The sequence below is a fragment of the Globicephala melas genome, chromosome 9, assembly GCF_963455315.2.
Source record: "Globicephala melas chromosome 9, mGloMel1.2, whole genome shotgun sequence".
Classification (NCBI taxonomy): Eukaryota; Metazoa; Chordata; class Mammalia; order Artiodactyla; family Delphinidae; genus Globicephala; species Globicephala melas.
The window spans coordinates 10918502-10930058 of NC_083322.1; the positions used below are offsets into that span (position 1 = coordinate 10918502).

At 39.3% G+C, this 11557-nt stretch overlaps 1 protein-coding gene across 1 annotated transcript; it reads right to left on the reverse strand.

Annotated features, from left to right (window-relative positions):
- Positions 1–6469: 6469 nt before the first annotated feature.
- On the reverse strand, positions 6470–7397 carry OR2A1 (olfactory receptor family 2 subfamily A member 1). The gene is given in 3 exon segments (XM_030854417.1): positions 6470–7015; positions 7018–7232; positions 7235–7397. Coding segments are annotated over 3 exon segments (924 nt in total).
- Positions 7398–11557: the final 4160 nt, after the last annotated feature.

Below are 11557 nucleotides of genomic sequence, written 5' to 3' on the forward strand. Positions count from 1 at the left end.
TGTTAGCCGTTCAGAATAGCTCTGCTGTAGTGGCGCCTAGAGGATTTGTCTTGAAGCTTTATTTGGATTGTATTTCACATAAAATTGAACACAAATCCATCGTACGTATCAGTGGGAGTGCTGCGGCTGAGGGCCTGGGAGGGGAATCAAGTCTCTCTATTCCACCCCTTAGTACCACCAGTTCTCTCGAGTTTCACTGTTGTCCTGAAGAGCCAGAGAGCTAGGGAACTCAGAGCCTCTGATTACTTGTGGCAGAGACTGCTAGATGTTCAACAAAACTGTTTCCTATTATTCCTGGGAAATAACATATATAGGCCACATATCCCAGATTTCCTTGTGGTTTTGTATGACCCTGTGACCAAGTTTTAGCCAATGAGATGTGAGCAGAAGTGCCAATCCCTTTTAGGCCGGGCCCACTAAAGCCTCCATGCTTTTCCTCCTTCCAACACACATGACAACCTTGGGAACCACATGGACATGGTGACAGATCCACAAGGTGTGAGGACCCTGTGTCTCTGAATCACCAGTTGATGGCTAATTGCTTACTGGTTGGGAACTCCTTCCCTGAACAAGAAAAAAAAAATTGTATTATGTTGAAAAAAATACCTTGGTACAATTTAAAACAGTCTAACAAAATCCTCAATGATATTAATCTTTGCTTATTTTGTCCTGGGTTCAACTGTAGTGTGTGAGCAGATGTGTGCTGATAGGTATTTAAGAGCCAGAAAGTCAAGAGGAGATCAGAATAAGGTAAAACCTAAATGAACTTTTTCTCTTCCTTTTTTAAACGGCAATACTGACCCTTTACTTTAAAATTTTCTAAAAATGCAGTATTATTTTTTGTAGTACACTTTCCACTTTGAGAGTCATCTTTTTAAGCCTTTAATGTTTATCATTTTGAAGATTTTCCTGTACCTTAATATATGTCTGCACACACATACAAACACATGCACACACACACATAGGCTTTTCTCTATAGCAATGAGAAAGTACTATATCAGTATGACTTTTTTTCCTCACTTACTAGAATCTTCCAAACATTACATAGATAAAACTTGTTTATTATAATAGCTGCATAATATTCCAGAATACAGATTTATAATGTTTTATTTAACAACACCACTATTGAAGGATATTAGGTTATTTGTGACATTTTGCTATTGCAAATGTTTCAATTTAAAATAAATTTACACATACATATTTTTTACATATATATGTGAATATTTCTATAGGATGTGTTCCCAGAATTGGAATTGCTGCATCAAAGGTATGCACATTTTAATTTTGGAAGAGATATTCCCAAATAACCATGAAATCAGTTTATATTTCCACCAAGACTGTGAGGAAATTCCTATTTGCCCACATGCTCAGCCATGCTAGAAAGTATCAATCTTTTTATTTTTGTCCACTTGAGGGGCAAAAAATGGTATCTCATGCTTTAAAATTAATTTCTCTAATTATTAGAGAGTCTATACATCTCTCATCATGTTCATTTGTGGCTTTTACTTGTTCTACTGTGTGGGGTTCATTTGTCTCTACTGTATCTAGGAATTTTTGCTCCGTTAAAAAACTGGTTTTTGTATGACTATTTTTTTCATTACACATCAATTGAAACTCTGTTAGCTCTATTTTTATCTTTTTCTTAAAATGGATTTTCAGAATATTCAGGCTGATTTTTTTTAGTCTTCCTCAACTATAGGCAGAAAAAGATTCCAAAAGTCCTGGCTACAGAGAGGAAGTATGCTTAGTGATTATGGGTGTGGTCTTTGGTGTCAGGCTGACCTGGATTAGAACCTAGGTTGTGTCATACACTTTCCGGTAACCACAGGAAAGTTCTTATCATCTCTATGCCTCCATTTCTTCTTTTTAAAAATGACTTCAGTAAAGGTACTAGACTCATAGAATTGTTACGAAGCTTAGACAAGACAATAATGCGTGTATCTCACCACAATGCCTGAAACTTACGTGCTCAATAAATATTAGATAGTAAATTATTATTTACAATGTGGGCAACAGAGATACAGAATTGGACGTTTAAGTTTTATTCCAGGTCCTAGAACCTACCCCAGTGAAGTTACTCTTAACAAGCTCCAAGAAGGCTAATAAAACTTAACTTTTCTTAGAGTGGGCATTTCACCTTATGTTTCAGCCAGCCTTATGGAATTCCTGTTTCCTGGAGCACTAAAATATTCAATTCATTTATTAATTCAGCCGTTACTCTTGTGTTCCTACCATGTTTAAAGACCAAGATATTCAATTATTTTAAGAATCCATTTCGTTTTCTCTGCCTGGAACTTATTCTATATTCCTTTGGAAAAAGTGAAAATCCAAATTCCAGTGAAATGTGAGGAAACCAGCAGACAGAAAATTAAGAAAGAACCTTAAAGATTGTCTAGTTCGACTTCTCATTTTATAGATGAGGAAACTGTAGACCAGAGGAATAAAACAACTTTTCTAAGGTCATATAGTGATTTAGTGGGGGAATTGGGACAGGAACCCAGATATCCCGAATCTAAGCCAGCACTCTGTTGACTGAATCATGCTGTGCTCAAGGATGCACCTCTCCTTTTGGCCCAACATGATTTCAAAAATTAGAAACGAACAAAGAGAAGCACAGGTTAAAAAAAGATCAAAATGAGTCAAAGCTCTTCAAAGTTTGTCAAGAAAGCAGGAAGTATAAGACACTTCCCCACTGGTTGGGAAAACATAGCTACATTTTCACCCAGTGGGACAGCATTCCAATTCTCCTTTCATTTGTTTTTGCCCCCTTGCAACAACCCATATTTAACAATGATACTCTACATTCACAGTAAATGGTAAACAACAGTCCTTCAGGTCTGTGGTTGGCAATCCCTTGTCCACATGCCAAAGATGCTACAGGTGCCAATATCAGGCAGCAAGTGAACCTGCTGCCACACATGGATTCCCGTTCCTATCATTTCTGGGAGCTTCTACGCATAACTGTCTCCACCCTCTTGCCAGGTTTTTAGTTTTTTGTTTTTTATAAATGTATTTATTTATTTTTGGCTGTGTTTGGTCTTCGTTGCTGCACACGCGCTTTCTCTAGTTGTGGCGAGCAGGGGCTACTCTTCATTGTGGTGCGCAGGCTTCTCTTGTTGTGGAGCACGGGCTCTAGGCACGTGGGCTTCAGTAGTTGTAGCACATGGGCTCAGTAGTTGTGGTGCATGAGCTTAGTTTCTTGCATTGTTTTCAGTTTCACTCTCCTGCTAGTTGAGAGGCTCTTCCTCCATCCCTGACCCTTGGAGTCACAGTCCTTTCCTGCTACCTCCCTCTCATTTTCACACCAGTATAAAGTGAAACTGCTTTCTTCAGCAAATTTAAGTACTATTTCTATATGGAGCTCAAGGCCTATCTTTGGCTGGACTTTGAAAGTTTTTTCTTCTCTCCTCTTCCTTCTCCTAAAACATCACAATCTTTTTGATTTTTATATATTGGTTGTGTCTTGGTAATTAGATTGCCTTTGTTTGATCCCGGACTAGGTACTTATTACCTGTGAGACTTTGGTTAAGTTACTTAATCTCTTTGTGCTTCTGTTTTCTCATAGGGCTGTTACAAAGATTTGAAAAGCTAATACTTATAAGATGCTTAGAAGAGTGCCCCACCATAGTGAGTACTCAGTAAATATGTGTGCACACGTGCACATGCATGTGTATGAACACGTGAGTGATATATGTGAAAACAGAGATGTCCTAGTTCTGGGTCTTAACACCATGCTCAGGTCTAAACCAAACCTCTAATTTCAATGAGAACAGCCTCCGTTCCCACCCTCTCTGTGCTGCTCCAAAACTCTGAACATCTTTAGCGACCATGCCCACCGGACTCACTGACCAGGACCAGAAGCCTTCAATAAGTAATATCTGACTCTCCCAGCCTCATTGTGGCACATATTAGACTGAGAAGGAACCCACACTCTCCTAACGTATCTTATGATGCGATAGGTTAGCCTTATTCTTAATTTAATAACATTGATAGTGATGTACTACATTGTCCTGTTAAGTAGGAAAGGCTTGGGAGTCAGATTGTTGGGGTATGAGTCTCACATTTGCCATCTGCTTAATATTTGCATCTATAAAATGGGATGATAATGAGAAATGGATTTGTTATGATGATGAAATGTGGTGATCTCTGTAAACTAGCTGTCAATGTGCAATGGGTGGCACAGAGTAATTAATAGTACTATTAACTATTATTATTATTAACACCCCTTTTTCCATTCAGCTGCCTCTGCTTAGGGTTTTCCATTCATACCCAGCGACTGAAAGTCGGGCTGTAGCACTTGCTAGCTCCTCCTAAGTGAAGAGTGTAGAGAATCATAGATATTTTTCTTGAGAAGATGAAAAGAGTTTGGAAACAAGTGGCCATCAAAAGCCCAGGGCAGACTGGACAGTGGATTTTGTTGGGTAATTCCCTGGGATGCCATCTGAACGTGTGTGGACTGACTCTCTGATCTCAGAAATTGTAAGACAGATGATAGGATTTAATCAACAAAATCAATTTCCCCTAAGCCTAAGTAGGCATTTAGGTACATTTACTATTTGTAAGAGGATTTACAATTGAGAGGAAACATCCGAATGTGGGGGGTAAAAATGGACAAAGTTATTAATGGATTCTGGGTCTCTACCTGTAGCTACAGTACCGTAAAGAATTGTTATTGATGTGGCTCCATCAGTAATGCCTGCCATTCCGCTATCACTGCACACACCTGACGAAGTCAGAGGTACAGTGTCTGTTCTAACCTTCTTGGCCCCTCAGGAGTGGATGGAATAAATTTTTACCTCTAGATAGTCTTAATGCACCAAGCAGTTAAATGAAAAAATAAATATGTTTGATAGAATTAAATATAACAAATGCAGCAAAACTTAAATACTTTATGGGGGGGGGAAAGAGAATGCTTTACAGAGTGTCTTGGATCACTTAGTCTCAGACATAAAGAAAGTGATGAGCTTAGGTGGTATTCAGTACCCAAGGCTCCAAGTAGACTACTGAGGGCGGTGATTCAAATGTCACTCCAGGCAGGAATGTTCAGTGGAGAAAGGACAGCCTCTTCAATAAATGGTGCTGGGAAAACTGGACAGGTACATGTAAAAGTATGAGATTAGATCACTCCCTAACACCATACACAAAAATAAGCTCAAAATGGATTAACGACCTAAAGTAAGGCCAGAAACTATCAAACTCTTAGAGGAAAACATAGGCAGAACACTCTATGACATAAATCACAGCAAGATCCTTTTTGACCCACCTCCTAGAGAAATGGAAATAAAAACAAAAATAAACAAATGGGACCTAATGGAACTTCAAAGCTTTTGCACAGCAAAGGAAACCGTAAACAAGACCAAAAAACAACCCTCAGAATGGGACAAAGTATTTGCAAATGAAGCAACTGACAAAGGATTAATCTCCAGAACATACAAGCAACTCATGCAGCTCAATATCAAAGAAAACAAACAACCCAATCCAAAAATGGGCAGAAGACCTAAATAGACATTTCTCCAAAGAAGATATACAGATTGCCAACAAACACATGAAAGGATGCTCAACATCACTAATCATTAGAGAAATGCAAATCAAAACTACAATGAGATATCATCTCACACCAGTCAGAATGGCCATCATCAAAAAATCTAGAAACAATAAATGCTGGAGAGGGTGTGGAGAAAAGGGAACCCTCTTGCACTGTTGGTGAGAATGTAAATTGATATAGCCACTGTGGAGAACAGTATGGAGGTTCCTTAAAAAACTACAAATAAAACTACCATATGACCCAACAATCCCACTACTGGACATATACCCTGAGAAAACCATAATTCAAAAAGAGTCATGTACCAAAATGTTCATGGCAGCTCTATTTACAATAGCCCGGAGATGGAAACAACCTAAGTGTCCATCATTGGATGAATGGATAAAGCAGATGTGGCACATATATACAATGGAATATTACTCAGCCATAAAAAGAAATGAAATTGAGCTATTTGTAATGAGGTGGATAGACCTAGAGTCTGTCATACAGAGTGAAGTAAGTCAGAAAGAGAAAGACAAATACCGTATGCTAACACATATATATGGAATTTAAGAAAAAAGATGTCATGAAGAACCTAGGGGTAAGACAGGAATAAAGACACATACCTACTAGAGAATGGACTTGAGGATATGGGGAGGGGGAAGGGTAAGCTGTGACAAAGCGAGAGAGAGGCATGGACATATATACACTACCAAACGTAAGGTAGATAGCTAGTGGGAAGCAGCCGCATAGCACAGGGAGATCAGCTCGGTGCTTCGTGACCACCTAGAGGGGTGGGATAGGGAGGGTGGGAGGGAGGGAGACGCAAGAGGGAAGAGATATGGGAACATATGTATAACTGATTCACTTTGTTATAAAGCAGAAACTAACACAGCATTGTAAAGCAATTATACTCCAATAAAGATGTAAAAAAAAAACAAACAAATGTCACTCCAACTGGAAATGACTTTCCTTGAACAGTGCTCTCTGCAGGGCACCCTTGACCTCTGTGTTCCTCAGGCTATAGATCAGTGGGTTCAGCATAGGTTGAAAAAACTGTAAAACAGGAAAAGGATCGTCTGCCGGGTGGCTGGATTTGGGGGCCGTGTGCATGACGATGGCACTGCCAAAGAAGAGCCCGATCACGCAGAGGTGGGAGCAGCAGGTGGAGAAGGCCTTTCTGCGGCCCTCACCCGACTGCATCCTCAGGATGGCAACCAGGATGCGTGTGGAGGAGACCAGCACCAAGCAGAGGGGCCCAACTAAGACAAACACAGAAGCAACAAAGATGACAACTCGGTTGAGCCAGGTATCAGCACATGCCAGTTTGAGGACAGACAGGATTTCTCAGAAGAAGTGGTTGATTTCATGAAGCCCACAGAAGAGCAGTCTCAGGACGAGGCCCACGTGGACCAGGGCCAGGAGGGAGCCACATGCCCAGGAAATCATCACCAGGGTGATGCAGATGCTCCAGCTTACAATGACAGAATATTGGGGGTGGGGTGGCAGATGGACACATACTGCTCATAGGACAATACCGCCAGGAGAAGACACTCGGCGTAAGCAAAAGTCAAAAAGAGAAAGGTCTGTGTCATGCAGCCAGCAAAGGAGATGGGCTTGGCTGGACTCAGGAGGTCTCCCAGCACCTGGGGCACCATGTTGCAGGCGTACCCTATGTCAACGATGGCCAGGTGTGAGAGGAAGAAGTACAGTGCAGTCTGGAGTCCAGTGAGATGAGCCCCAGGATGACCCTGTTTTCCAGCAGGGTGAAGGTGTAAGACAGGGAGAAGAGCCCAAAGAGAAGTATCTGAATCCTTGGGCCAAGACAAAATCCCAGGAGAATGAATTCTGTAACCACTGTCTGATTTCCCCCCATTTCACTATGAAAAGGATAAAATAGGATTGCTCAGGACAGAGTTATCAAAAATATCTAGACATTATTTCATAAAAATAGTCATTTTTAAAGGACAAAATTTTAGGGTGTTGACTAGTTTTTCATTAAGTTAATCACTTAATCTATCATCCAGTTTTAGAGGAAGGGGATTGTGTCACCAATGATAGGTTACCTAGAGCCACTGACAATTGTGATGGGGAGAAAGACTGTCAAATCAAAAGAGGAAATAAAATGACCATGAAATAGGGATGATCTTGGAGCTGCACGTGTCAACATCACAAAGAGGATTTCTGGGATGCAGAAGTAATCAGTAATGGAAGAACTCCAAATATGGGAATTAGAGTAGTCCTAGAAAAGAGATGTAATTCCAGTTTCTCAAGAGAAATATCAACTGCGTCACTTTCAGCAGCTGAAATCAACCTTTGCTCTCTAAAGCAGCTTACCTGATAACAGGAGGAAGAAAAAGATAAAATGAAACTTTTATGACAATGTGATTGTTTAAGTTGATAAGAAGGAATCAGTGGATATGCTCCATGTGAGCTCTCATGAGTGATGAAATCAAACCAACCACTGGGCATTTGGAAATTAATGTACTGATGGGTTCACACTTACTGATTTACCAAATAACTTTTTTGAAAAACAATCCTTACAATTTGTAGGAACTGGATTTGGGGGGCTGCCCAGTGTTCATGTATTGTGAATCTAGACTTGTGCACAGAGGTGTGAGTCTGAAGTCAGGCATTCACACATCATTTTGAAGGCTGTGGCGAGTGTGGTTGCACACTTCAAGACATAGTTCCCCATGTGCTTGCACTTCAAGACATAGTTCCCCATGTGCTTGCACTTCAAGACATAGTTCCCCATGTGCTACTTGTAACCCTACTACTCTACTCCTACCAAAAGAGAAAGTCTAGGTCATAATCTAACTGGGAAAGGCCATACCTGGAACAACAGTGTGTTGCAGGCCTCACCATCTGTGTGACGGCTTAACGTTTGCATCATGTTTCATTTGTGAAATTCAGAAAGACAAGAAATGACAATTCATTAAAAAATCAACTCTGCCCTACTTCAGCAACACAAGAATTGATATCTGCTTTACAGATAGCTAATTTCTTTTTGGGAAAGAGAAAATTTAGTGGATTTGTCATTTTACAGATTTACATAGCATTAAATTGGTGGCCCAGTATTTGATGCTTCTGTGAATTGGTGATGTACCAAACAATAGTTGGCTCGTCCTTAAGTCCTGGATAACAGCTGCCTCAAAATACCATGTAGAAATCTAGCATCTTTGCTGGTGCAAACATTTAGTTGCACCTTTGCTGGGCAAAAATAACCTGGGGCTGAGCTACTGAATTTGCGCCTGCTTGCCGCTAAAGAAAAGACTTCTCCAGGGTTAATGTACGGAAAGGTGCTTTTGTTGATAAGATCCTGGTCCAGTTGTTGTTATACCAATGGAGACGTTAATGAGATGCTCCCTGAGGACCTTGGAAATAAGAGAAACAATACTGATTTTTGAGAAGCAAAACTTGTAAAATCTACTCATAATGGATGGGAAGAACTGGAGGAGGAAAACAAGAAAACCTGTGTAGACATATAACTGGAGAGTTCTGAGTGCATCCAAAAACTCCACTCAAGGAGCTCTGATGCTATCTCACGGAAGAGGCGGAAGAGGATCTGATCGTGACTCAGGAATCCAAATGTGACAGTTGTGTGAGATACTTGTCTACAGTAAGACTGAGGAATAAAGAAGAGGGTTACCCATGGGGCCAGTGGTTATCAGCACGTCTTCAGCACTGTCCAGGGGAGTCGGCCTGATGGTATGAGAGTGCTGTCCTCCTGGCAGGTCTATGTCTACAGCTCAGATGGCTTGAGTGATCAGGGATCAATACCCTCACTGATAAAGTCTCCAGTTAACCCCCCCCCCGCCCCGATTCCATGCTCACCAATCAACTGGGAGGTATTAATTTACCTTCTTATGCAGATATTTTGACAAAGAGGGAATGTGCTGGTAAGCAAAGTTCTTGCCAATTTTTTTATAATAAATAATTCCATTCAGGGTTATTCACGGTTCGTTTTTTGAGTTTGAGTAGTACGATACAGATGAGAAATGAATAAAATTTCCGAAGCTGGATCTACAAAGTGAGGGCCAGGCCCTAGACAGAGATAATCACATAGAAATACAACCCAAGGAAAGCTTTTCTGAGAAGCTAATTGAAATCCTGAAGGACATCCCCACTAGCCCTCTCTAGAAGCAACAAACGACTGTTTTTTAAATAAGTATTATCAATAAATTATTATATTACCAAGACACAATAGAATCTACCATACTATGAACTCCTAACATGCGACTAAGGCTTATTTTTTTTCAGGAGTATATAAAATACTACTGTGCTAGGACAACCTTTTAAATTTATTTGGAAAACATATTAAAATATTTAGTTGTGAAAATGAGTTTGAACCTGCATCTTATAAAATGCTTAATCTCTTTATTCAGTCCTCCTTTATTTCCTTCTGTAACTTCCAAAATGATTAGATAAAGGAAAAAGAAACACTACTTACAAAGTATGAATCTCTTGGAAACCTAAAGGGAGAAAAAAGAGAAAGAAGGTCCTAACAAGTACATTAAGAGTCTTTACAAAAACAGTTGACATATTGACAACTGGATTGTAACCCACTCCTTGTGAACAAGGAACAGATGTATCTAGTTTTGTAATTTTGGCACTTAGCAAATGTTTACTGAGTGAACAAATGAATGAATGAATACACATAAATGAGTGAATGCCTAAATGTTGAAAGTTTGGACCATTCTTGGACTGGGTGTGTAATTTCTGACTTGCTTAAATCTTGACCATAATCATACCCAATTAAGGACATTCATCCCAAAGCCAAAAAGAACACTGACTGAAGTTTGATAATAACAACTGTAGAATCTCAAAATGTTTAAGTCCTGAACACTTGAAAGACACTTCTATTTTCTTTCTTTTTTCCCTCGTATTTTATTTCATTCTACATGTTAGTAAAAGCATCTTACCTGAACTCAAATGGATTGAATTTGCTAAAGGACTAGCAGAAGTGAAAGGAGAGACTAAGAAAGAAATTAAATATATTGTGGTTCTGAATGCAACATTCAAGCATTGTTTGATGCTATAAATGATACATCTTATATGTATGTACAAGTTAGCATTTTAAAAATTGGCAAATTGTTTTATGACTAATATGTTATCCATGATCTCTGTGGTTTCAAAGTAAATATCTAAGATTGAAATCATTTCTTTATACACGAACAAACATGTCAGCACTAGATGCGGCCTACGTTTCAAAAAGTAAAATTTAAGACCTGATGAACTGACAAACTCTTTTCTAATGTTGTGGGCATGAGTCACATAGCATTCCTAAAAATGAAAGCTATTTTTAAATCCTCAATTCAACTTAAGTACTGCATGTTTTACTTTCCAGTTATAGGAAATATTTGTTACAATTAATGTACTCAATAGAACCCTTCTCTGATTCTTTCCTAGATCAAAATATTTTAACATTTCTCTTGAGTTGTTTTCCTTGACCCATGTGTTAGTTAGAAGGATGTTGTTTAATCTCCAAATATTTGGGGGATTTTCCAGCTCTCTCTCTGTTATTGATTTCTACTTTAATTCCATTATGATCTAAGAACAGACATCGTATGATTTCTATTCTTTTACATTTGTTCAGGTGTGTTTTATGGCCCCAAATGTGCTGTATCTTGGTGAATGTCACATGTGAGCTTGAGAAGAATGTGTATGTTGCTGTTGGATGAAGTGGTCTATAGGTGTCCGTTATATCCAGTTGATGGATGGATGGATGGTGGTGTTTAGCTATATCCTTATTGATTTTCCTCCTGCTGGATTGTTCGTGTATGATAGTATATGGCACTACAGAGTAGTAATTAAAGAGCAGAAGCTTAAGGACCAGACACACATTTACTACTTGGATGACTGGGTATAGTCTTCACACCTTAGCCCTAGTATTAACGTTTTTGAAAGGAGAAAAGTGATAGTACCTATTTCATGAGGTTGTTGTGAAGACTGAGATAATACGTGTTAAATAGTTAAATGATTTACCTGAGACAAAACACTGAGCACATTCCTGCCACACAGGAATTGTAAGTA